Here is a 27,060-nt window from a genome sequence, read left to right as displayed (position 1 = left end):
CCACGTGCCAGGCCCGCTCCCTTGCCCCCCGAGTCCTTCTCGTCTGAGGAAACACCCTCAGTGGAGACATGGCTCCCGGAGACCCTCCCCACGCCGCCTCGGTCATGAACATCCCTTCCCTACCTCCATGAGGCTGGAAGGGGGCCCCAGCCCCACCCCCAGCACACAGTAGGCCATCAGTAAACATCTACTGACTGGCTGGTGGATCATGTTCTTAAAAGACGAGTCTCGGGTGAGGGAGTAGCAGGCAGCCCTCCGGAGCACCCCACCGTGTGCTGGGTGGACCCGCGGACGAGGTCAGGGAAGCCGTCTGTCCCTTCCCCAAGGCCCACAGTCTCTGGGATGCACCCCCCGCACCCCCGCCCAGGGGGCCAGCACCGAGGACTAAGAGGGTGGGGGGAAGGGCATCTACAGGGTCAGAGCACCCCATGTCACCCCAGCCAGGCCACCTGCCAGCAAGGCACATCCAGAAATAACCTTGCTTCCTTGGAATATAAGGGAAAAAGCTCATTAACCCGTTTCCAGATGTGGAATCAGATCTAAGGCAGAAGTAATGAGCTCTTATTTTATGTTAAATTTAGCAGAAACTGCTATTGTTCTCACGGAAAATAGTTTTTTTCCTACGGCTCCCCCCCCCCCCCCCGCCCCCCACCCCGCGAGGTGTGAGATATCAGAGTAGGCCTGCAGAGTCGTGAAATCGGCGGGTGCATCTTGGGGATGAAGGGTGTTGGGGGTGGGAGGACCAGGGCCAGCAGAGGGACAGCCGTGTCCCCAGCGCCCGAGCGGTTCCAGGCTTATCTGGGCGCCCACACGGCTGCTGGAGCCTCTTACAAGATAATCCACGGCTTCTATTAATACGTCTCCTCATGAAAACCCTCTTGGAATCGGCCTTTAGCTGGCAGTCGCCTTCCCTGGGGCCTGTGGGATGGGGTCAGACATCCCTTCTCCGTCCTGCAGCAGGATCACGGTTTTGGTTCTGGTGGTGCCCGGGGAATGTACTAACCCAGAGTCTCCTTCCCGCCCAGCCACCACCTCTGTGCCCGTGGGCCCCGACAGCCGGGCTGACCCTCGGAGGGCAGCCTGGGGAGGGGACGTGGACAACCGAGACCCCCTGGGCAACAGATCCTGGCCCTGGGCACGCTGGGCCGCCAAGCTGGGAGTCAGCAGCTGAGAGGCCTGTAAAAGTTAAATCGTTCTATTTATTTCAAGAAAAGGACAAGGAAAGTGGACTTGGACATTTTATATGAAAAGAGACAAACAGAAAACAGGACCAAATAAGTTCATCACATTCATCTCAACATTGAAGTTTCAAGGCACCTACAGGAAGGAGGCCCAAGGGCAGTTCGCAGTGCACTTTGGTTTGTGTTGTCGTCGTGGTGGGTGTTTGCGTGTCCAGTGGTGAGGCTGGGAGGGGGGCAAGTGGGCCCGGGGCCAGGCCGGGTCAGCCAGCCCAGAGTCAGATGGCAGCAGGCAGCAGCGGGAGCAGTCCCACCACTCAGACCCCCGAGACTGCTCTGCCCTTCGGAGGGAAATGAAGATGGGGGTGGCCAGGGCTGATTCTGCAGGGGGGGAAGTGCAGGGGCTCAAGGGAAGCAGAGGTGCCCTGGCTGGGGTCTCTCAGATGGCAGGAGGGACCTTGGTCGCAGCCCTGTCCTCCCCGGGCCGTGGGCTGGCCAGGCATCCGCCTTCTGCAGCAGAGGGACCCGCTTCATTTACCAGGCTCTGCCCAAGGACCCCTCCCTGCTGTCTTCCTCCCCAGGCTGTGGGGGAGGGATTCTGCTGAGTCCCCCGGCCACCCCCCAGCCCCGCCAGTGTTTTATCATACCACACCTCATGAGATACAGTAACCTTACCTCATGAGATACGGTAACCTTTGAACACTGGGAGGGGAGATTGCAGTTGGTGGCTCTTAAAAACATTTGCTCTGCAGGGCGTACGCGTGGGGTTTCCTTAGTTTACTCTTCTTCTCCCCGTCCCTGTTCATACCCGCCTGGGGATGTTTGGAATTAGGGGGCGCCCGCCCCAGTCAGCAGAGTCGGGCAACCGCACTGTCTCTCTGGCTCGCCCCTGTTCACAGCCCCGCAGCCGTTCCCAGCCTTCCATAGCATCTCCCTGCTTCTCTGCCTCTCAGATGGCAAACTTCTAACGCTGGGCACTTCTGCTTCCTCCCCAGGGCTCTCAGTGTCTCCTGGACGCTGGGTGGGCTTCTCAGCTGAGGCTGCTGGCCTGCAGGCAGGTGGTGTGCCGGGCTGGGTTAAAAAAAAAAAATCTAAGCTAGGTCCAGGGTTTTGTGTGTCTTCTTCCTGGGTTCCCAGAACCTTTTGAAAACGGGACCAGCCGGAGGTGGGTGGTCTCTGGAACCCTCTGCAGGCGTGTCCTCCGCACAGGGCACTGAGAAGCGCCCTGGACCACTGAGTTCCCAGAGATGAGCAGGTGGCAGTCCTGCTGTGTCTTCTATCGCTGGCTTGGGTTGCATTTGTTTTCCTCTGTCTTGAGGAGAGCCCGGTTGGGTCATCCAGGTGGGTGGTTCAGATGTGGGGACTCTTGACAGGAGTGTCAGACAAGGCGGGACACCCAGTTCTCTGCCCTCCTCATCAGCCACCTGAGGCTTGGCTCAGAGAGGGGGAACCGGGTCCCCCAGGTGGGCGGCTGGGTCTCACCCATGGCTGGATTTCCCCAACAGGCTCGTGGCTGCTGATCGCTGGGTCCAAGGGAGGGTGGAGTGCGATTTTCGAGGAGGAGGAGCCCTGCTAAGGCTGCCAGCGGCGTGGGTGCGGGAGGAGAGGTTCCATCATGCCTGCCCAGGCCCTGTGCACTGAACCCCGGGGACTCACGACAGAGGAGGAGAGGGACACCCCGCGTGTCAGGCACTGTTCCAGGCCTCAGTGACCCCGCGTGGAGGAGTGTGGGGACCTGGTATCTTGCCTGAGTGGCCATCCACCCTAACAGCCATAAAAGAGATTTAGGGGCAGTGACCACAAAGACCTTCCGGCAAGGTCGCCCTGGGCTTAGACGTTCGGGCTTTCAGGTATGGGGGCGGCATGGCTGGGTGTGGGAGGGACAGGGGCCATGGCACCAGGGTGGCTCTGATGGCCTCAGTGCCTCAGAGACTGGCTCTGCCAGGAAGTGGGGGCCACGCCAGCCCCCCCCCTACACAGGACCCCCAGTGCCCTCGTATGTCCACACTGCCCTCTCAGCACAAGAAACGGGGTGGGGGCCAGTGACAGTGGTCCCAAGAAGCCCCTGGCCTGGCAGGCTCTCCCACGGGGAGCAAGGCATCAGCTTTGCTGATCAGCAAGGCATCAAGCTGGTAAAGACCTGCTTGCCCTGGGCACGATGCCTGCAGAGGGGACCTGGGCAAAGGCGGGCTTTGCCCCTGCAAAACTGGAGATGGGGGTTTTGGGCAATCCTGCAAATCACATTAATGTGAGAAAATGGGCCTGGCCCCAGCGATAATAGAATTTCTGAAACTAGAGAAAAACAGTGTATTAAAAATGCAAAGGGAGGGTGGAAGAAAAGGGAGGGAAAATCAAGAGCCAAGGGAATCTTCTTGAGTGTTTTTAAGGAAGCAAATGTGGGTATTTCAGGCAACTACTTAGAACATTTCAAAAGAAATGGTAAATGCTTAAAAACGGATAGTGAAAAGCGCCCCAGGCAGCCGTCAACCTGGCTGGGACGGAGGCACTGAGCCGGCAGCCTCGAGCGTGTTGCTGGGGGAGCAGCCAGTGGGATGGGAGCTTCAGTGCCCCGGAAACGGCCCCCTAGAGGACCCAGGAGAGCCAGCCCAGGTGGTGGGTCACCCTCTGCGCTCCCGACTCCGAGACGGGGCGGCACGTGTCTGGACTTCCTCTCCAGGTGTCTCTTAGACACTGAGGATGGGGATTCTGCAGGCTGTCTGGTGTGTAAGCGGCCCTCTGCCGTGGCTAGGTGGCCCGGCTGTGGGATGGCCCTGCTGTGGGATGGCCCTGACCTGTGATTTTCAGGGGACATGTGTCATTTTGAGCAATCTCCCAATATCTTGCTTACACGGTCCTCAGGGATGGTAAAGTAAGAGTAGGAGCCAAGATCTTCTCATCCAAGAACCAGGCATTGGTATAGGCAAGAAAGTACCTGCCACGTCCCCATCAAGTGCTTGAATGCTCCCAGTGACAGGGAGCTCACTGCCTCTCTCTGCTGGGCAGCTCTCTCTTCCTGACCTTCAGTTCTCTCTACAGCTGGCCCCACTTCCCCTTCACTGGCTGCAGGGAAGGGATCAGAAACAGACCCGCCCTGGAACAGAAAGGAAGCAGAAAGGCTCATGGCTTTACAAAGTCCTGCTCACAAAGGTCCCCTAGCTTTTCACCCTGAAGGCAGATGGGATCTGGAGGGTGGTGGGGGCAACAGAGTCTCTGCTGGGGGCCGGGACAGCCCCCAATCCCACGGCACTTGATGGAAGCAAACCTGCTTTCCCCTCCAGACTCGAGGCCAGGCTCTGTCCACCTCAGCGTGTCCCGAGCGCTGGAGCAGGCATGGGGCCAGCCTTCAGAGATCCTCAGCTCCCCGCAAGCCAGGCCCAGCCAACCTGCGCTCTGCCTAGACCACTGGGAGCAGGTTCATAAAATGCGAAAAATCCCCCTTTCCCTTCACCTCCAAGGAGTTTAATCTTTCCTAATCAATTTAGCAGACTCGCTTGGTTGTAAATGGTAATGATTTGCATTTTTGAGCCTTTTTATCCCTCCTTAAGAAAAAAGATGCCTCCTCTGCCTGCATTCTGGAAGGCCTGAGCTGGGCTGTGAATGGCTCGTTAGCATTCACCCTGGCGCAGATCCAGTGCCAGGCATCCGCCACCCAGCACCTGCACGGATCTGAGTTTGGGGGGGTATGGCCACACGGCTGACCCCGCCCGAGCCCCTGAGAACGCAGTCTGGCCCTCAGGGGGCTTCAGCCACTGTGCGCCCTGAGGCCCTGCCTTCCTGCAAGTGCCCCAGCTCTCCCCCGGCTGCCTTCTCAGCTCCATTGCTCCCTGTCTGCCGCATCCAATTTTTCTTGTTGTATTTTTCATAAGCGCGAGGCTCAGAAGCCCCGTCCTCCCTGGCACGTTCAGCAGGAAGCAGATTTCTGGAGGGGGTTGGCTTTGGGACTTGAGCTGCCATTTGAGGGGGGTGGCAGTGTCCTCTGCTCGCTCTGCGGCTCTGAGGGGGTGAAGGAGCGGGCTCAGACGCAGTCTCGGCACGTTGCCCAGCCGCCCCTTCCCTTCTCGAGGCCCCAGTCAGCCCCCTCAGCCCCCCAGGACCCCTCACCTGGCCAGTCCCTCTTACTCTTGGCCTCCATCACCTGCCGTGGGCCAACTAGAACCTTCCAGAGTCAGTAGACAGGGGTAGGCGGGTAGTGGGCGCCTCTTTTCTGCCAGTGGTGCACCCAGCTTTTCTGGGTGGAACCAGACCCGGCCTCAGCCCACCCCTGCTTTACAGAAGGGGAAACAGAGGCTGTGGGTTCATAAAGCCAGCTTTCCCTGCCCCGCCTGGAAACCCTCCCTGTCTCTTCGTGCTCTGCTGCTTGCTGGGGCAGTCGGGCCTCCCGGGACCCGTAGGGGACTGCGGGGGAAGCTTGGTGCCCATCGAAGAAGACAGAGGCACAGGCAGGCATGGGCTTCGGACTTAGGGAGCGGAAGCCTGAGCCCCCCAGTCGTGCCATCTTCCCAGCCGCCGTCACCTCCCCTGCCAGTGTCACCCAAAGCGGGAAGGAGCCGGCGCCCCAGCTCCTGCCCCCGAAGCCCAGAGGCCCCCTGGTTGGCCACGCAGCTTGCCATGTTAGTGGGAGGCAGTCCAGGACGCAGGGGCCAACCTAGAGAAGATGGAGGCTTCCGCGGAAGGCCGCGGGAAGAGGGAAGAAAAGGAGCTTCTGATGCACATCATGTCTGCGGAATTGAGTATGACTAATTAATAGATTTTATTCTTAGTAATCTCTTAAGCATTCCATACGTTGGGCCCCACGCCTGAGCTGAGCTTACAAGAGGCCTCATTCGCAAAATGCAAATGACTCGCCTGGCCCCGCTGCCTGCTTTCCTCGCCTTCTCTCTTTCCTTTTTTTTAGGGGAAATTTAAAGGAAAATTGCCATGTAATAGAAAAGAGATTCCAATCACTACATCTAATTACCACGAAGGGTAAACCACTTAACCAAAGAAGTGTCATGGGCTTTTTTTTTTTTCTTTTTTAAACTGGAAACCTGCCTTAAATACCACGAGATACACTCATCAGCGCTGAGGGCACGGAGGTTTGTTCCGGCTAGTTAAGAGGCTGCAAAGGTCAGGTGGGCCACCCACAAGAGGGAGATTCTAGACAGAAGTGGTGGCCCAGGCCCTGTGTCCTCAGGTGCTTCTCGGGGCTGGGGGAGGCTGGGCGCCCTGGCACACCCTTTCTCGTTAGGTTACCTGGCTGGCCAGGGGGAACCTGGACCAGGAGGGGATGGGGTTTCAGAGTGGACCTGGCTTCAGGGCCCCATCCCTGGCCTGGGGGGCCGGGAGACAGCTGACATTGGAGGCTTGTTCTTAGAAGGGGCTCTGGAGAGGTACTGGGATGCTGAGAAAAGATGAGAGGAGGCCCGTGGGGCCTGGCTGGGCTGAGTCTCCACTGTCTCCAGCAATTTTACACGGGCAGAAGGATGCCCGCAGCAAGCACCTGGCTTCCCCTCGGGGTGAGGTGGGGCCCGCGCCCCTGAGTGCAGGAGCTGGGAGGAGGAGACCAATATGTCCTCAGGCTGGGGTTGGGGCGGGGGGCCTGGCCTGCTTTGAGCGAGAAGGAGGGTGGTCATCTTCCGGGCCTGGCTTGAAGGGTGCTGCTGGCATAGGCAGGCTCTCAGAGCTGCCGGGTATGCCCTCGCTGTGTAGGACCTCCTGCGGTTCCCCAAATACCTTCCCACCCAGCCTCTAAGGGGAGGATCTGACCTCTCACTTGGCTCCGGGAGAGGAGGACATATGTGGAGGGAGAGCAGGGGACCCAGCATGTTGGTGGCTGGGGTGGGGGTTTGGCAGCGGGGAGGCTGGGACCCAGGGTTCCTGGCACACTGGCCAGAGACTGGAGTGGTGCCCTTAGGGAGAAGACTGCATTCAGGGAACAGCAGAGACCTTGAACTTCTGACCCCTGGCCAGTGCCCCTTCTCCTGGACGCTGCTTGGGGGTCCCCTCTGCCCCTCCCTGGGCCACAGGGAAGGGGCCTGTATCTGGGGCGGGGGTGGGAGAGGGAGATGTGAGATTGACGCTCGGAAGCTTTTCTTTCCTGACTTCATCGTAGGAGAAAGCACTTCAGGTGGGAAAAGGGAAACAGCTCGAGTCTAGAATGAAATGTGTCGGTGACCCTCGGCGTCTCCCTCAAGCTGGGGGTCGAGGATCCCCGCTCGGTGATACCATCCGCCCCGCCCGGCGATGAGCACTGCACCTCTCGTCCACCTCACTCACACGGCCGTTGTGTCCGTCTCTTTGAACCCCGGCCTCTTCGCTGAGGGGCCAGTGGCGTCTTTTCATGTTGGGCGAGTGGCTGGGCCCTGGGCCTGTCCCCGCAGCCCAGTGACTGCTGTTTGTCTCCTCTCCCTGCCTTTGGCTTTTGTCAGAGCAGCCGAGGTCTTTTGAAAACGCCACGGCCAGGGGCTGGACCCCTTCTCATCCTCCCTGCCCTCAGGCCAGCGCCTCTCCTTTTGATATTGCCCCTCCTGGGTGCAGGACAGCTGGCACCTGGACAAACAGTGACCCCCAGCTGCCCGAGTGCTGGAACGCCGTGGCCATCAGAACCCCAGGCCCTTCTCCTCTCTTCTTGCCAGATTCGCTGTCATTATTTCATCATCGTTTTAATCTCATGGCTCGCCAAACAGTCCTGTCAGTTATGAATGATGGCAGCATTGATTCCAGAGGGAAGGGAAAAAAAAAACTGAACTCTTCTGAAGGCTCCGGTCAGTGTCCTTTTGGAGGCTGGCATTTTTAGAGAGATCTGGCCTTCCTTCTGCAGAGCAGAGACCCCGGGGTGGGCATGGCTGAGTGTGTTCTACATTCTTGGGTGGTGGGGGCTGGAGGGGTGGGTTGCTGTCTCCTAGGGCTTTTCTGAGAATTGTCATGTCTTTTTCTGGGCTTTGTTTGAGCAGCCATGGAAACCATTAGGTCTAATCAGCTGATATAGAAAAAAAAAAAAAAAGTCCCTGCACCAATTACCTGTCTTGGAGGAAGCACACTGCACACAAAGTAACTCTTGATACACTGCATCTGAGGTGTAGGGGGGAGGTGAGGACGTGGGCGGCCAAAGAGAGCTCTTCTCGACATCAGAAAGGAGCTCGGCCCAGCCCTGGACACCCTGAGATAGCACTGAGCTGAAAACACCGCTTGCCCAGGGTCTCCCCAGCCACCCGGCCAAGACAGACATGCCTCCGCCTTTAGGAACGGCACTGTCCCCCACCCCACTCCCATCCCCAGCACAGTCCACTTACTCAATGGTTTCTAGGAGAAAGCAACATCTTCGCGACTCTATTGTCTCAGGACATTGTATGAATTGACCCAAGCAGGACTGTAAGGACTGTATACGTGGCTCTGTCTACCCATCTGAATACAGAGACGCCCCATCAAGATAGACGGGTCGAGAGACGCACCTCCAGGTGGCTGGGAAAGCCACAGCTTCCATGGCGCTCCCGTGATCCTATGCTGCATGGAATTGAGGAGGGCTCCAGTATAGGAAAAAGAAAGTTTGCTTTTTAATCGACTATACCGTTGTTCAGAGAGTGCCGTGAAGGACACGCTCTTTTCTGCCAATCTGTAAGGGAAAAAGGCATGGAAAGAACCAGGGAAGAGATTTCAGGACAATATCTCCATAGCAAAAGATCCTTTTCTTCCCCTCTCCTTTGTGAGAAGCCTGAAAACCTTCCATCATGTCATCTCCAGTGAGCAGCCAGCCGCGAGGGCTGGGTGAAGGGCTCCGTGCTGGCGGCTTCTGAAATGGCTCCTCTGTGACGGCTGTGCGCGGAGCGTGAGATGCACAGGTAGTCTCTTCCCAGCTCAGGGGGTAAAAAGAAGCCCCGACCCAACCCTTCCTGCCATATTATTTTTAGTCTTTCCCTCCCCACCTGGCATAATTTGGTATAAATTATGTCTTCAGCAACGTCAAACCTCCCTCCTGCCTTCTATTCTTTAAAAAAAAAAAAAAAAATTTTTTTTCCCACTGTTGTGTCCTACAAAACTGTCAACCCTCCCCAAACTCTGCTTTCCGCCGGGAAAGTCAGCGTGGAGTTTCTTTGCCTCGTTCCCATCGGATGGCAGCCAGCTGGTCACAGTCCCCCCGCAGTGGCCGCGCCAGGAGGCAGGGGAGGGGCGCAGCCTCAGGTGTAGGAGTAGTCTATGTCGGGGATGCCCCCGTCGCGATAGCCCCGTGTGGTGCCGTAGCCGATGGTGTGCGTGCCCTTGCAGAGGCTGCTGCCGTTGGAGGGGAAGATGGTGTGGACCACGTACTCCTCTTTGGCGTGGTAAGGGTTGATGGGCAGCATCTGCAACCCGGGGCCGCGGATCTCCAAGATGGAGTTATCCTTCTTGGTCCCCGACTCCAGATAGTCGTCCTTTTTCCGGCTGCCCCGGTTGTAGGCCCGCTCCCGGGTCAGCAGCTCGCTGGCCCGGTGCACGTACCAGCAGATGGCCCCGAGGACCAGGAAGAGGAAGACGAGGGCCACGGCGCCACCGATGATGCCCGCCAGGGGCAGGCCCGCCATGGGGTCGGCGTTCTGCTCCTGGTTGAGGGTGGTGGCGGGGCCGGAGCTGTCGGCCGTCTCCGCCTTGGCGCACACGGGCGTCTCGTCGGCCACGTAGGTGTTGCCGGTGTCCATGGTGACCATGCAGATGATGTAGGTGGACTTGGGCTCCAGGGCCGTTAGCAGGTACTCTGTCTTGTCGCCCTGCACCAGGGTCTCCGTGATGGAGCCAACGGCCGGGCTGTGGCCCAGGCGCAGCCAGCTGAGCCGGAAGGAGGAGGCGGGCAGCGTGGCCTTCCATGTGATGCGGATGGAGTCCGCCGTCAGGGGCTTCACGTGGATGGCCAGGGTCTTGGCACTATCGCCCGTGGCCATGGGGTAGTCGAGGCTGGAGTCGGGGAGGCGCAGCCCCGGCCTCTTGGCCTTGAGGGTGAAGAGAGAGCCCTGGGGCGTGGTGACAGAGGCATGGTCACTGGCGTGCGTGGTCTTAGCAGCGGCGTTGACTGCGCCGCCCTGCGCCCCCGCCTCGAAGCACTCGTCCATCTCGCTGGTGATGTCCTTGATGGCCATGCCCCGGACCTTCTCGGGGCCCTGGCACATGAGACCGCGCACATTGACCACGGCCGCCCGCGCCTTCACCCAGTCCCGCAGCCACAGGAGGTTACAGCCGCAGAACCAAGGGTTGTTCCGGAGCAGCAGCTGGGCTAGGTTCTCCAGGTCATCGAACAGGCCGCGGGGCAGCGTGGTCAGGTTGTTGTTGGACAGGTCCAGGCGCTCCAGCTCGCGCATCTTGGCCAGCGTGTTGTAGGGCACGTGGCTGATGGCATTGTCCTGCAGGTAGAGCTTCTGCAGGCGGGCGCTGGGCAGGTTGAGGGGCGGGGCGGCCAGCGAGTTGCGCACCAGTGAGAGCTCGGTCAGGTTCTGCAGGCGGCTGAAGGTGTCGTCGGCGATGCGCTGGTTGGCCAGCAGGTTGCCGTCCAGCACCAGGCGCCGCAGGCTGCTGAGGCCCTTGAAGGCGTGCAGCGGGATGGTGGAGATGCGGTTGTCGTCCAGCCGCAGCTCCTCCAGCGTGCGGGGCAGCCCCGAGGGAATGCTGCTCAGGTGGTTCCTGCTCAGGAAGAGCAGCTTGAGCTGCTTGCTGTCGGCGAAGGCATCCTCCTCGATGCTGACGGTGGACACGGAGTTGTCGTCCAGGTGCAGCTTCTCCAGCAGCGGGATGCGGGCCAGCGAGTCCCGGGCGATGGTGCGCACGTTGTTGTCCTGCAGATGCAGCTCCCTCAGGGAGCGGGGCAGGTTGACGGGGAACTCGTCCAGGTCATTCTCGTACAGGTAGATGACCTGCACGTTGACCTTGGTCTTGAGGTCCTGGGGGATGCCGGCGTTGTTGATCTGGTTGTTCTGCAGGTAGAGGGTGGTGGCGTCATCGGGGATGTCGGCGGGGATGGACGTGAGCCCCCGGTCGTTGCAGTAGATGAAGCCGTTGTCGCAGCGGCACACGGAGGGGCATGTGGTGCTGTCGATGACCTCCGTCAGGAAGGCGATGAGCCCGTAGCAGAGGAAAAGCCAGTCCCGCAGGTCCATGGTGGCCGTGGTCATCACGACGGTGGCCGTGACGGTGGTGGCGGGCGTGGCGGTGGTGGCGGCGGCAGCGGTGGGGTGTGCCACCACCATGGTGGACGGCTGGCGGAGCCGGGCCCCCCCTCCCCTGACTTGCAGCCTCTACACCTGCAAGGAGCACAAGACACGTGCGGTGAGAGCGAGTCTGGCACCTGCCCAACCTGCCGCTGAGGCGCGGCTGCAGTCAGGGCCGCGGGGCAGAGGTCAGGCCTTGAGGCGCACGCCCCCTGGCCCTTCCGAATGCCAAGTTTACATCTCAGGTGCTCGCTCGGGCTGCGGTCAGCCTCTAAGGACATCTGGCTAACGTTAATCTCAGCGGGAGCAAAGATGCTGCCCGTGAATGAAACAGACGTGGCCTTGGCCTTCCTGGACTATGACCCTGGGCCGCGCATGAGGTTAATTTAGTGCGAGCCGGGCTGCAGGTTTGATCTTTTCTTTCAAGATCCCCACACTCAGCCCATCTTTATGGCTGACGCTGAAAGGCTGGTCGGTGTCGGTGGGATGGCTTTAGAGCCCCCATTTCTCATGAAACAGTGAACCCACATCCCTCTCTGGCTCGGAACCAAGCCCTGAAGGGAAAGTTTATTTCCACAAGGCCTGTGAGCTCAGTGGGGGTTGGGGGGGGGCGTCACTGGAACCTGCAAAAAGAATCTGCCAGCGTCGTCACCGGCGAGCAGGGGAAAGTGAGGCGCTTCATCGTCTGGTGTTAAAACAACATGTCCTGTTTGTCACTCGTGCGTCTTATAGACAGAACGGGCGTCAACAGGACCGCCTTCTCGTGTATTTACAGAAATCTCTTTCTAGCAGAGGTGCCCTCCCTACCGCATTCCATGTAATGTGAGAAATCAGTCCTCACTTTGCCCCCTTCCCATAGAAAACTTTCAGCTCTTTTGAAAAATACATATATCTGGTTTCTAGCATTTAAAGTCGGGAAACACGATAAGAGGAGGGAGGGGTCCACACTCCGAGGGAATTGTCTGCAAGGTGTAATTTCGGTTTTCACAAATGGAAAAATTGCAGTGTAGATTTTTTTTCTCATATTACTTTACTGTTCGTGGTGGTAAAAAATCAATTAAAGAGAAATTATCTTTCAGCCTCAGCGGGGAAGGTGTGTTCGTGCAGCCAGCAAAGATCTGCTTTATAACTCCAGGTTCATAGGAGCTTTTTGGTGTGAGACATGATGGCCTCGAGCAGTCTGAACCGAGGCCGCAGCCTGGGGGGTGGCCCTGGAGTGCAGAGCAGAATCGGGACCCACTCACTGAATGAGACTGTGGGGACCTCACTTCCATGCCCCAGGGATCCCGTGTCTCCGTTTCTCAACCATAGCACATCCTTCTTCCTTCTGTTCTTTATTCCTCTCTGTGCAGCAAACTGCTCGTCACCCTTCGGGACCATGCTCAAAAGCATCCTCCTCTGCGATGTCTTCCTGATCCCATATAGAGCTTTCCTCTGCTACATCCATTCATTTGTCCATTCATCCACCGACCCACCTATTTACCCACCCATCTATCCATGTACTTGAGCAAACTCTGGGATATAGTGGAGGGCAGGGAAGCCTGGTGTGCTGCAGCCCATGGGGTCACAAAGAGTCAGACACAGCTTAGTGACTGAACAACAACTATCCATGTAACCATCTGTACATCCATCCATCCACTCATCTATTTACCCATCCATCCACCCACCCACTCAGCCGTCCATCCATCCACCCACCCACTCACCCATCCACTCAGCCGTCCATCCATCCATCCATCCATCCATCCACCTACCCACTCACCCATCCATCTATCCACCCACTCAGCCGTCCATCCATCCATCCACCCACTCAGCCATCCATCCATCCACCCACCCACTCAGCCGTCCATCCATCCATCCATCCACCTACCCACTCACCCATCCATCTACCCACCCACTCAGCCATCCACCCATCCATCCATCTACCCACCCACTCAGCCATCCATCCATCCACCCACCCACTCACTCAGCCGTCCATCCATCCACCCACCCACTCAGCCATCCATCCATCCACCCACCCACTCACCCATCCACTCAGCCGTCCATCCATCCATCCATCCATCCATCTACCCACCCACTCATCCATCCATCTACCCACCCACTCAGCCATCCATCCATCCATCCACCCACTCAGCCATCCATCCATCCACCCACCCACTCAGCCATCTACCCATCCATCCACCCACTCAGCCATCCACCCATCCACCCACCCACTCAGCCATCCACCCATCCATCCATCCACCCACCCACTCAGCCATCTACCCATCCATCCACCCACTCAGCCATCCACCCATCCATCCATCCACCCACCCACTCAGCCATCTACCCATCCATCCACCCACTCAGCCATCCACCCATCCATCCATCCACCCACCCACTCAGCCATCTACCCATCCATCCACCCACTCAGCCATCCACCCATCCACCCACCCACTCAGCCATCCACCCATCCATCCATCCACCCACTCAGCCGTCCATCCATCCATCCACCCACTCAGCCATCCATCCGTCCATCCATCCATCCACCCACCCACTCAGCCATCCATCCATCCATCCATCCACCCACCCACTCAGCCATCCATCCATCCACCCACCCACTCAGCCATCCATCCATCCACCCATCCATCCATCCACCCACCCACTCAGCCATCCGTCCATCCACCCACCCACTCAGTCATCCATCCATCCATCCACCCACCCACTCAGCCATCCATCCATGGATCTGTCCATCCACCCACCCAGCCAGCCATCCATGGATCTGTCCATCCAGCCATTCAGCATATCTTTCTTGAGCAGCTGCTATGTGCCAACCTGTGTTCTAGCCACTTGATATTCTCTTCTAGTTGGATGGTAGCTCATACTATAATAAAGCTCATCTAGAATTTTATGAATATTAAAGTCATTTAATCTTCCCAGCAAATGTCAGGTCAGGGCCCTGGTTATTCCTATTTAACAGATGAAAACACTGAAGCTTGGAGATGTTAAGTTAAGCTGGGCCACTTGAGAAGTGGTGAGGAAGAACCTAGGGGAGGTCTTGACCACTAGGCTTGTGGGCTGCAGGTCAGGCTGTATGGTGGCCAGTGTTTTAAGGTCCCCTGCCTAAATTTTGGGTGCTCAAGGGCAGAGACTGTGGGCTGTGTAGGCCTGGTGTGACTTGGCACCTGTGACCACCCAAGGACAGAGGAAGCCAGCTGAAGTGCTGAGAAAGGCTGGAATGCCTCTGCCCCGCTCGCTGTGGCCCCCTCAGCGCATGCCCTGTTTGCATTATAGAGGCTTTGCTGAGGCTGCTGGCAGCTCCAAGGCCTTCTGGAGGGAGCTTGGGCTTTGCCCATGGCTAACGCACCAACTCCACTCCGGGCTTGCTAGCGGAATGAAACTTTGTCCTTGAGGTGGACCCAAGGCAAGGTGAGGGCCCGCCGAGGACACCTGGGTGGAAGCACGTGGGGGTGGGGGCGGGTGCATGAGGCCTGCGCCTGGAGTCGGGGAGGGATGAGGTCCTGAGGGCAGAAGGGGGACTGGCGAGACTGTGACCGATGCTCTGGGCCTCTTCCCAGCTGCCCCCCTGGCCTGAGGGGCTGAGGACATTTGCCTGCTCACTCCTGCTGCTCCTGTAGAGGTTGCCCCTGGTCTGTGGGTCCTGACCGCACTCACGCCCCTGCCCCTGGGCATTTGGAGCTGGCCTGTGCTCATGGTCCTCGGTGAGTTTGGACGGGGCTAACCCAGGCCCTGCCCAGCCCCTCACAGGTATGTGTTTGGATCCGTGCCCACCTGTCACATACACATGAGTCCGCTTTACAGCTGAGCAGAGACACTGAGGCTCAGAGAAGTGAGGGACCCATCCAAGGTCACGGCCAGCCCAGGTTTCCAGCTGCACCTCTGTCCTTTCCTCGGCGTGGAGCCAGAGTCATGAAGGTCATGGAGCCTAGAAGTCCCATCTCAAGAGGCAGGTCCAAGGCAGGTGCTGGGGACAGGAAGGCTCAGGCCCGCTCAAGGCCACCTTGCCTCAGTCTCAGTGGTCAGTCTGAGCCCAGGTCCCCAGCATCTGGCCAGTGGCTCTGCACCCTCCCTGACCTGTCAGCTGCTGGCACTCAGGAATGCTGGTGGCCCCGGCGCTCAGGGATTCCGGAGCAGTGCCCTGAGCAGGGAGCAGACTTGTTAAGGCCAAAGCCAAGGCCAGACCGCCTTCTCTGGCATGAACATCAGTTCCCCTGCCCGCTCAGCTCATGGCCACAGCCCTCAGCCTCCAGAGGCCCCGGCATCATAATAGGGTCTAAATTGCACCTTTCAGAGATTCTGATGGATAACCAAGAAGCATTTGGGAGGCAGGGACCCAAGGCCTTTCCGTTCCCCTGTCTTCAGGCCTCATCCATCTTGGCTGAGTCTCCCCAGCCGTCCCCCTTCCCCCAAGGCCTCCCCATACTGAGCCCTCTGGCTCCAGGAAGACACAGTGAGACCTGGGGCAGGGAGGAAGACACCTTGCCCCAGGAGCCCTTTAATTGCCCGGGTGCCACGAGGACTTTTTATTCCCTTGTTCTGTGTTTGACGGTTTATGTGGCCATCAAATTAAACCTGGTAGATAGCCCATCTTTTACGGGGGTCACTTGTCATTGTTGCGAGAATCTTGCAGACTTCAGCGTGGTGTGAGGTACGACCTGCCGGCACCATGAATGGCAGCAGGCTCCTTGGCGTGCAATGGAGGTGGGGGAGGGGAGCAGTGGGATGGCTCAGACTAGGGGTGTCCAGACTCCCCTAGCCCAGGGCTGACCTGGGGCATCATTCTCAGCATCCTCCCATCAGCTGCTAGCGCCTGCCATCTCGGACAGGGAGACCTCGGTTCGAGTGCTGCCTCTGCCACTTCCAGGCTGTGAGATCTTGAGCAAGTTACCTGCCCTCTCTGAGCTTTAGTTTCCACATCTATAAATGGAGTCAAGTTCCTCTCACGGGGGAGTCACTACTGAGCATTCAGTGAGGTAGTACATGCAAAGTACCCCCGCGGACGTGCAGCCTGTGTGTCCCGATGCCTGAAGTTTAAAAGCTGCTATGAGTGTGAGCAAACTCCGGGAGATGGTGAGAGACAGGGAAGCCTGGCATGCTGCAGTCCATGCGGTGGCAACTGTTGTTCAGACACCACGTAGCGATTGAACAACAACAATAATTCTCTGACTGCCCCAGGCACACCGGTTTAGCCTCTGTGTTAACTGTCTGTCTCTTTTCTTTGCAATCCAGAGGCCCCTTCTTCACTCCCTTGCCCCCGCCGTGCTCCAGGGTAGACTGGGAACAGGGAGGCCAAGCTGCTTCCTGACACAGACTTCCTGTCAGTTGCCCTGATGCTGGGCCTCCCAGACTCACACTGTGCATCCTCAGCCCTGCCTTCCCACCCCGCAAGCTGGAGTGGAAACACTGACCCCAAGCCTGCTCTCTCCCCCTTGTCCTGCCTCTGGGCCTTTGCACATGCTGTTCCTGCTTCTTAAACACCAACACACCTCCCCTATTCAAGCCTCGCCAGGTCAGGTTCCACTCACCCCCCTGTCCCCAGGCCTCAGCTTGGGCACCTGCTCCGTGAAGCCTCCCCTGAGTTGTGTCTGGCTCTGCCTCCCACACCCACTTGAGTGGTGGTGCAGAGTAACATCCTTAAACACCTGCCATCTGGATGGAGGTGCCTCCCAGGAGGAGACCCCTGGCCTCTTGGTGTCTTTCCCTGTTGTCTTTCCCAAACCTCATGAAACTGGGGCCGCCAGAGGCCCAGGGCCCTCTAGGGGGTCTTCCTGGGGAGACAGTGATGGCAGCATGTGGGCGAGGGAGCTGCAGGACCCCAGGCCCGGCACAGGCCCTGGCATGCTGGATGGGAGATGGTACCCAGGCTCCTGGGGCAGGGGTACAGTTAGACATGAGCACACTGCCGGGCTGAGCAGTGGTGGGGGTCATTTCTGGAGGGAGCTGGGGGTCTCAGGCAGAAGCAGTAACTCTGGATAGGGCCCCTGCCTCCGAGCCTGGCCTTCCTTCCTGTTCGCCAGTGAAGGCAGTCCACGTGGGCACGTCCTGAGGCTGGGTCTGCCACAGTGCCAGGCTCAGTCTCTATCCCCACTTTAGGAACCAGAGAGTTCCAGGTGGCCCTGACCCTAAGAAGGAGGTGTGTGGACTAGAGGCCGGGAGGGCACACCAGGGCTAGGCTGCAGCATGACCTCGGACCTCAGTTGTGTGACCTGCAGCGATACTCTCTGGGCCTTGGGTTGCCGAGAACCCCAACCTCTGGGAAGACGATGAGGAGGGCCCTGCACAGGCCTGGAGGGTTTGGAAAGAAGAGCCACCCCATCGTGGCCCCGGGAGGGACCCCACGGTCCTCCTATGACCTACCTAGGGGGGTTGCCTCCAGTCTTGGCTGAGCTTCAGAGAGGTGATGGGCAGGCCCCCGGGTGGAGGGGCAAGGGGGCCACAGCTCAGACAGAAAGAAGCCCCTCACCCTCCCACTTCACGTGCCCCCTCCCAGCCCCTCCCTTCAGCAAGAACAATTCACCGTGTTTTCCCTAAACCTTGCCAGGCCCTTGGGTCCTTACTGGCAGAGCAGGGCCTGAGGCAGAAGAGGTGGGCAGGGCAGACTGGGGGTGGAAGCAGTTTCTCGGCTCCAGGAGGACCCCTGCCCCACAGGAAGCAGTGACCTCCCCACTTGGAGAGGCTGGGAGCTCCACCAAAGCAGCGTCACCCCCATACCTGTGATGCGTCCTCAGCAAACCTTAGTATAAATTAACACGGGATCCTGCATTCTTCTCCCCGCTTCTCTGGGCTCAGCTGCAAGCATCATGGAGGGAGGAGGGCCTAGAGGCAGGGGGGCCACCCTCTTGCTGAGGAGGCCCTGCCTGGGCTCAGTCCAGGCCCCACAGATGGAGCGTGGCCTTGGGTCTCAGGCCTTCATCTGTAAAATGGGACCACAAACTGCCCTGGGTTCTTGTGGGGATAAACTGCTGAACCAGAGGGCCTGCTGTGGGTCGGGGACAGGTGAGCTGTGGGCAGAAGGGGGCCTCGGGACTTTTCCGAGCCCACCCTTGTGCACGCAGAGCACCAGGACCACTCCTGCTCAGGCTGGTCTAGGCCCACCTGAGGCCCCTCCTTCAGGCAGGGGGCTGGGAGCCCTGACCTCCAGGCCCTTCCAACCCTGCACGGCACAACTTTGCCCCCAACCTCGGCAAACGGTGCCAGCTGAGAACTTGTAATGCGTCGGGGGGAAGGGGTGGGATTCTTTTAAAACCTAAAGTTAATTATTTTTCTAATTTCATGCTGCATGCATTATGCATCAGTTGTTATCACTGGCGGTGATTACCGACAGGTATGCAAATCCACTCAAAATGTACCTCGAGTTCACCTCACCGCGTGGGCCGACTGGGCGGCGCGGGGCGGCGCGGTGTCCTGAACTTCAGAGAATACAAACTGCTTTAAAAAACAAGACTTTAAAATTGTGTCTTAGGAGGTTAATTATATTGATAACAGTGTTCGATATTAATCTATTCAGGGCCAGGAGGGGGTGGGGGATGAAAGGAAACACGTGTAATTTTGTTTCTTTCTTTCTCTGCATTATTTAATAAGATGTTCCTGCACCTAATATTTCTGTCTGTCTGTGTGTGTTTTTAGTAAAGCCACCTAGACTGAGGCATAATTCCTTGGGGAAGGAAAAAAGGAAAGGTCGGGATTTTTAGAAGGTAGCAAAGGGGCCTGAGGGCTGTCATTCTGGGAGGTGGGGGGCAGCCCAGAGATCAGGGCAGGGGACCTAGGTCTGCATTGCTGGGTTTCTCAGCAGCCAGTGGGATCCTGGCAGCCAGGGGCCGGGAAAGGAGCCGGATGACCTGGGAAGGCTGGGAAGGTCTGACGTCTACTGATAATAAGGCAGAGGCTTGGGTGGGGATGGGGCCTCCCCTAGGAGGTGGGTGGGATCCCCCACATGCAGGCCTGTTCTCGGGGAGATCCCTCCCCTGCCCCACTCGTTTGTCACAAGCTGACCGTCAACCCCTCCCACTATGGCGTAAACTCCTGTAAGTCAGGATATGTTCCATCTTGTCCATTGGCCTAGTGAGTATACAGCCTGGCGCTGGAGTGTTCATAAACACCTGTTCAATCAATGAATGGGGATGCCAAAGGGAAGCCCCAGAATCTGAAATGCAGGACAGGGCAGTGGGAGAGATGGGAGAGGCTGGCCCGCTGTCAGCCCCCAACCCTGGGAGGTAATAATGGACAGATGCTGTCACCCCAGCTCTCCAGGCGGCACTAGAGGTAAAGAACCGCCTGCCAGTGCAGGAGACATAGAGACACGGGTTCCATCCCCGGGACAGGAAGATCCCCTGGAGGAGGGCATGGCAACCCACTCTATTATTCTTGCCTGGAGAATCCCATGGACAGAGGAGCCTGATGGGCTGCAGTCCATAGGGTCACAAAGAGGTGGATATGACAGAAGCAACTTAGCATGCCCTCACCACGGCCGCCCAGAGGGGCAAAGGGCCTGGTCCGATTGTGCAGCAGGTGGTGGAAGAGCTGGACATAAATTCGGGTCTTCCTTTCCCAGGTGTCTTCCCTGCCCCTCTCAGCTGCCCAGTGCGGTCACCCCAGGCTGAGGGGGCAAGCCTAGGGAAAATCCCTGGATGTGTCCTCTCGTCTCCTCTGACATGAGGTGGCTCACCTGGCCCTGTCCGGCTGCAGGTTTGCTTTCGGGTGTAGAGGCTGGTCCCACTTAGAGATGGCCCCCTCCCTGCCACCCCTACAGATATACACAAGGGTGGAACTCAGCCTCAGGACTCTGGATTTGGGGAGGTAGAGGACCTTGGAAAAACTGAGTCCCAGAGAGGAGAAGGGGTGGCTCCAGGGCAGAGAGAACCCTCTAGCAGCCGTGGACAGCCTTCTCCCTTGACTATAAACCTCTGGCCCAGGCACTGAACTCTCAAGCCCTTTCCCATTGGGTTGGCATGGAATGGATGATGGTGGACAGTGTCCAACTCAAGCAGGGTCTAATGGGGGCTGCCTCCCACACTAGGGCCACCCCTCTAGCCCTCTGGGGTCAGTCCCATGGGTGGCAGTAGCTGGCAAAGCGCTGCACAAACTCCTCTCCCTTTCAGCTGGTCACAGCCCTGCGGAGCCCGTGTCCCCACTGTACAAAGGGGAGCACGCTCAGGGAGGGGAAGGGACATCCCCAAGGTCACACTGCTCCCAGCTCCAACCAACCTCTGTCTGGCCCCACAGCCCAGTAAATTGGTCTTTGCTCTCCTGCCGTGGGATGGAGCCAAGCTCAGCAGAGGCAGAGCCCAGCTCGGAGCAGATGGGGTACAGGCCTGCTGTTGCCCCTCCTTCGGCTTGGCCTCGGCCCCAGGAATTACCCCCTGGTCTCTCCTAGGGGATGGGAGGCGAATAGGGACCAGTGACGGGGTGGTATGTCAGGATGGGGGATGGGAGGCCGGCTGGGCAGGGGCCGAGCGTAGGCTCCAGCGAGCTCACGACGCCTCGCACCCTGCTGCCGGGCTGGCGCGCCTTTATAATAAATAACAGCAAATAGCCGATCCGCAGGGCATCTTTCACGCTGGTGGCTAATAACACGGCTATTAATGCCCCCGCAGACGGCGTGCGCACCGAGCGGCGCTGACGAATGTCCCCGGCCCCGGCGCGGTCATAAATCAGCCCCTCTCCTGGGGAAGAGCGCGGGGAAGTGTCATTTTCCATCTTGGTAATGAATTGGGGCTTCCCTGCCCTGCCCAGGGCGGCTGCCGCTGAGAGAGGTTGCCTGGGATTTGTGTTTGGGGAGGCAAGAACCCGCCCTCCGGGCCTCTCAGAAGCCAGAAGGAGTAGGCCCCGCCCCCTACGCTTCCGGGCCAGACTGGGGCCACCGGGGAGCAATGCTCACCATCTGCTGTGTGACCTTAGGGCACTTACTGCCTGTCTCTGGGCCGAATCAAGCCGCTCTCACCAACAAAAGGGCTCGAACTAGAGGTCAGAGCAGAAGACACCTAAGGGCCAGCAGGTGCAGGACCTTGGATCAACCCCACCCTGGGTCCTCTAGGCCAGGGCAGGGCCAGGCCTTGGATGGAGGGGACTTGGGGACCCTCTCCAGTTGGAGGGCAGCAGGTACCATGGCCAGCGGCTAGGTCACCAAAAATTCTGCCTCTCCAAGGCCTCACAGCAGCCCCCTCTGATCAGAACTCAGAAGGGCTCAAAGCGAGGCCTCTCCCAGGGGCAGGAGTTTACTCCAGGAAAGGTCACTCCCTTACACCCTGGAGCAGAACCCAGCAGCACAGGGGCCACTAGGAAACCAATGACCCCTGCCTGGCAAGCAGGTGCCACTGGTTGCTTCAGCTGCACGTGTGGGGTGGGTGGGGTGGAGTTGCAGAGCCCCGACCCAGCCCCAGGAGGACAGGCCCTGGCTGTCTGGTGCCCTCTTTGGGCACAAGGAGCCCCTGGGCCTTCCTGGGCCTCCAGAGCCCATCTGCACCCACCTTACCTCCTTCGCTGCAGCCTGGGAGCCCGCCGCCCTGGATGCTGCGTTTCCGTCGAGGTGGGCCTGGGCCGCGCTTACATCCCAGCCCACCAGCCTTGGCACCCGGGGTGCGGATCACAGGCCAGGGGTGTTGGGTGGCGCTGGGGGGTGCCCGGGGCTCAGGGAGGAGACGCTGTGCTTCGCTCTGCTGGGGTCCTCACGTTCAGACGTGGCCACGGGTCGGGAGCGGTGTCTCGTCACACCCCAGGCCGTGGACGCTGCCAGCTTCTCCCGGAGTGAGGGGCTCGAATGAGGGGCCTGCGGGGGCGCCCCCCGCAGCCCCGGGGCTCCCGTGCGCGGCCTGAGGGTGTTCCGGGCCCCTGCTCCCCAGGCATGCCCTAGGGCCTGGCGCCTGTCCCTGGGAGGGTGGCCTCGCTGCCCGCTTTCAACTTTCGCCCTTTTGTCTGTTGGCCGCCACCTCTTCTGAAACGCTTCTGCGTGGCTTTTACCCCTTTTTCTTTACCAAGTTTTTTTTTTTTAATCCCTTTAAGTCACTTGGCAGAATGGGCTGTGGTGCAGAGAGCGTTCTTGCGTGACAGAGCTGAGAGGGAGCCACTCTCCAAAGGATCGGTGTTGCTGCCACTCAGGCTGTGTCTCGGGGGGGAAGGAGGGGGTCCATTACCCCGCTGAGGAGTTCAGATGTTCGCTGCGGGGCTGCAGCTGCTGGCAGGCGCCGCTGAGCTGTCAGGCCTCACATGCCCCCTCTCTGGGAAGAGGTTTGGTGGGGGCCGGGGGGGCGCTTGGTCCTGCTTGGCCGCTCCTGTTTGTAGAAAGGTTTCCTTGCTGGGGAGGTGCGGGGACGGGTTATTCCTGCTTTCAGCCCCTTCTCGGATGTCCACCAGGGAGTCCTCCTCACCCACTCTCTGCCTCCTCACCTGCCAAAAGACAGTGCACATGATTAAGCCCAGGGAAATTGGGAAACGCACAGGGACAGGCCGCCGCTCCCCCCCAGCCCTCCTCCGGAGCCTGTTTTCTCGAACACCACCTTCCCGTGATCCGTGATCCAGGAGGAGGCTGGGATTATTCCCTGCCATCTCCCTTCTCTTTTCAAATCCAGATAACAAACAGCTGGCCGCGCGAAGCACCCTTCCAGGCAGTTCTCTAGCTTTCTCTTTTTCTGGGTGGGGGGCGGGGGTGGGAGGACTAGGAAGAGAAAAAATGAGGTTCCGTGAGCTCCTGGCCACGCAGGGGCCGCCCGCCTGGCCCAGCACTGGCTCCGCTTCCCCCAGCACCTGCTCCTCTTGCTAAATGTCATTCAGAGGATCCAACTGGGCCTCCAGGGCCTCGGCTTCCAGAATAAGCGCTGCCTTTCCCCGCCGTGGGAAGCAGGAGCGTCACGGAACCAGAAGAGCCGGCCTCCGGGCCTCCCTCTGAGGCCAGGCCCCGTGCTGCACTCGCAGCTGCCCTCCGCGGCTGCCTTCCCCTTCCACGGAGACCTGGGGGCAGGGCCGGCTGCTCCCCCAGATCCCAAACGACCCCGAGCCGGCCGGATCGCCTCTCATTAGTGTGGCGTGCTGAAGGCCCACGCTGCCCTGGCGTCCGTATTCCCCCTGCAGGAGCCCCTCTTTGGAAGAGGGCTTTTATTACACATCTGAGAGCGCTAGCCCTGGTTTGAAATCGGATCCAGATGGACTCGGCTGCCTCTGGGCCCTTGCCTTTGTAGGGCCGAAGGTGGCTGCTTTGAGAAACACGTGTTGTCTGGGGTTGTCGCAAATAAAAACCAGGATATTTGGGTCTAGAGCCAAGTCTAGAGCCCAGACTTGGGGAGGGGGTCTGGGCACTCACCGGACACCCCACCTGGCACCCCACCTTCCATGTGAAAGAGGGGCAGGTGCTGGCCAGGTGGAGGGTGGGCAGAGACTGATGGCTGGATGGGAGAAGTGGAGAGGCCGCGTGGGACAAGCTTCCCCAGGAGCAAGGAGGGTTAAGAAACAGCGAGGTTTAAGAACCCACAGGATGTCAACCCTGGATGGCCAGGATCTGGTAAATACTCATGGTGTGAGCAGGCAGGTGGGGGGCAGCCCCCTGGCAAGGGGTCAGGTGGGGGCTGGACAGGAGGGAAGATGAGGACAAAGTCCCCACGTAAGGGGTGACTGCTGGGCTCCAGCTCGGCTCTTATTGCTATTACACCCGCGTGATTTCATCCAATTATAAATTGTAATTTCTCTATGAAAGCGAGAGATGGAAAGAGTCCAATGAGGTCATCCGCCTCCCTGGCCGGGGTGAGGAAATTGTTTTCTACCTTGGGGGGGGCTGGTGGGAGCAGAGGCGGCTGGGCCTCCGTATTTAGAAAGGGTGGTGACAGCGTCCTCTGGACCCAGAGCCATGGCTGGCTGATCCCCCCACAACAGAGCTCTGCTCTCGAAATTATGAACCCGGGAAGGCAGCTGCGTTTGGCTGGCTCAGACCCTTCCCAGAGCCCTCAGGATAAAGGCGACATTGCCGTGGCAGCCTCCAAGGCCCCACAAAGCCTGGCCCCCTGGCCTCCACCCCCACCATCTCCCCTAACTCCTCAAGCTGGCCTCCGCCCCTCCCCATGCTGCTCTCCTTTCTGCAAGAGTCCGTCCACCGTCACCCCTCACCTCCTCTCCGCCTGCGGGGTTGAACAAACCATGATGGCAATGACGTCATGTCTCGCAAGGAATTATCTTCCTGGTTCAAGGAAGAGACCACATCTGCTCATCGGAGGCTAATCTCCTAGCGCCTGAGTCAGTGCCTTGCACACAGTAGGTCCTTAATAAATACACTTTCTCACTGAGAGAATCAAGAGTCCGAGCAAGGCTCTCAGCAGGCCGTCCAGCCTTGTGCATTCGGGGTCCCTTCTCCCTGCCTCCCCTGTCCCTGTGTGTGGTCCTCCTGGGAGCCGGGCAGCAATGCCGGGCCCAGGCCCCCTGGGGATATGGGCTCCTTGAGTGCTTCCGGGTGATGGGCGCCTCTCGAGGGTCAGGGAGGGTGTGTGCACCGAGGGCAGCCTGGACGCGGTGCTTGCAAGGTGAGAGCGCTTTGTTACCGTGCGGTGCGTGGTAACGATTACTGCGGCCGCCTGCATGCGCTGGGCCCAGGAACACACCCTGAACGAGCTCTCCTGGCATACACCTACCATCAAGCTGTGCAGTCCCCAGCGGGCAGCGCACTGTAAGCCTAGCACAGGCAGAGCGAGCCACGTCAGCGGGGGTGTGTGGACTTCCCATGCGGCCAGTCCAGCTGACCAAGGACAGAGCGAATCTGCACGGTCTCAGGGTCTCAAAGCAGGAGCCCGCCCTTGGCCAACTGTGGGTACTTCGCCCACACGACAGCCTCTGCTCACCTTCCTCGCCTCTGCCGTCTCCCTTCCCATAGGTCTGGTCCCTGCATTCCAGTGCCAAAGATGCATTTTTTGGGTCAACACAATAAAAGCTTCCTCAGCAAGTACTTGCGATGCTTAGACCATTTTAGTTTTTGTTATAAATAACAACATCATAACTGTAGTAAAAGAAATATGAAAGGAGGAGAGAAAGCCAAGTGCACGATCCCACGTCTCTACAGCACTCTCTGCATCTTGGCCGGATCCGTCTGCCTGTACATATACGCCGTTTACAAGGAGACGGTGTCCCTTATCCTTTTCCAGGTCATTTCTGCTTTACCGTCTCCCCTGCGCCTGGGGCCAGCCCAGCACAGCTGGCGGGGCAGGGAGGACTGTCCCCACTGTGCAGATGCAGTGACACTGAGAAGGCGGGAGCTTGGCTACGTCTGTATGACTTGCATGGCAGCCAGGAACTTGAGCTTTGGGCCAGTTCCCTTCTCCCTGCGCAACACTAAGTCTCAGTGCAACAGAAACACAAAGAGGCCCTTCGGCCCATGCACCTAGAGACCTTGGGTTTCTCCTGAGTCCCTCTCATGCAGTTATTCGTCAGTTCATCCGTCTTTCCCTCCATCCATTACCCATCTGGCTTTCCATCCTTCCATCCACCTAGCCATCGTTCCATCTCTCCATCCCTCCATCTGTATAGCTCTCTCCCACCCTCTGTTTCTCCACTCATCCATCTACCTGCCCATCTTTCCATCTGTCGTCCATTTTTCCCATCTCTCAGTTCAGTTCAGTCACTCAGTTGTGTCTGACTCTTTGTGACCCCATGGACTGCAGCACGCCAGCCTTCCCTGTCCATCACCAACTCCCGGAGCTTATTCAAACCCATGTCCATCGAGTCGGTGGTGCCATCCAACCACCTCATCCTCTATCGTCCCCTTCTCCTCCCCCCTTCACTCTTTCCCAGCATCAGGGTCTTTTCCAATGACTCAGTTCTTTGCATCAGGTGGCCGAAGTATTGAAGTTTCAGCATCAGCATCAGTCCTTCCGATGAATATTCAGGACTGATTTCCTTTAGGAAATTTCCTTTCCTTTCCATCTCTACATCCGTCCATCCATCCATCCATCTGGCAAGCATGTATTGAGACCCACTGCTGTGCAGGATGCATGGACCCAAAGAGGAGAGCCCCTGTCCCCTAGGAGCTCGTGGGCCTACGAGGGAGGTCACTGGTTTGCAGCGGGTCAGTGTGAGACACACACGGGGCACTGGCAGAGTCAAAGCCACTCCTTGCCCAGCCTGGGCGTGGAGGGCGAGTAGCTGGGTCACAGGGGGCTTTCTGGGGAAGGTGACGCCATGCTGTGGTTCTGGGGTCCTCTAGACTCCCACGTCATGATAGTCACCTGGGTTCAGTGGCAAGCTGCAGTGGGGCGGGTGTGGCCACGGTCCCCCCACCTTTCAGGGTCGCTGCCCCACCTTTGGACCTCAAGCCTCCACCTGAAGTGGAAACGCTCTTCAACTCTACAAGCTCCCACCTGCCTTGAAGATCGGAACGCACTAATATTAATTCCTATATTAGCAATTAGCCCTCCTGCTTCTTTCCAACCTATGACTCTTTGGGATGGATTTTTATGTGTGTGTCATTAATCAGATGCCTGTATGTGCTGCTGGAAACCCAGGTGGGCTTTATGGCCGGTGACTTAGCCAAGTGGCATTCTAAATGAACAACATGCCAGAGCCCCTCCCTGGGCAGAGCTGCCCCGTGGCAGAGAGGGCAGAGTTTAGATCTTTGTAAGCAGGTCAGAGCTGGCGTGAGCTAGCAGACCCAGGGTGTTCTTTCATTTCAGACTTCCAGGCTGAGGTCAACATCTGTCTGCGACCTTTAGAGATGAAAAAGGCTCTTTGTGGCTCAAAGCTGGAGTTTGTTCCATGGCTGCCGACTTCCTCCC

The 27,060-nt window shown here is 58.6% G+C and overlaps 2 protein-coding genes across 3 annotated transcripts in view; one reads left to right on the top strand and one right to left on the bottom strand.

Annotated features, from left to right (window-relative positions):
- The window catches only part of MACROD1 (mono-ADP ribosylhydrolase 1), a 154,373-nt gene that overhangs the window by 32,681 nt on the left and 94,632 nt on the right, over nucleotides 1-27,060 (top strand). The gene's annotated exons all lie outside the window — the stretch shown is intronic.
- On the bottom strand, nucleotides 1,180-23,068 carry FLRT1 (fibronectin leucine rich transmembrane protein 1). The gene is made up of 2 exons (XM_061406822.1): nucleotides 21,792-23,068; nucleotides 1,180-11,419 (listed from the first exon to the last, which is right to left on the bottom strand). Exon 2 carries the CDS (start codon nucleotides 11,363-11,365, stop codon nucleotides 9,332-9,334), a length of 2,034 nt encoding a protein of 677 aa, XP_061262806.1. The 5' UTR covers nucleotides 11,366-11,419; nucleotides 21,792-23,068; the 3' UTR covers nucleotides 1,180-9,331.

This window comes from Bos javanicus, chromosome 29 (assembly GCF_032452875.1).
Source record: "Bos javanicus breed banteng chromosome 29, ARS-OSU_banteng_1.0, whole genome shotgun sequence".
NCBI classification, from domain to species: Eukaryota; Metazoa; Chordata; class Mammalia; order Artiodactyla; family Bovidae; genus Bos; species Bos javanicus.
The sequence above is the reverse complement of the archived record's forward strand: the minus strand, read 5'-3'. Positions and strand labels throughout refer to the sequence as shown.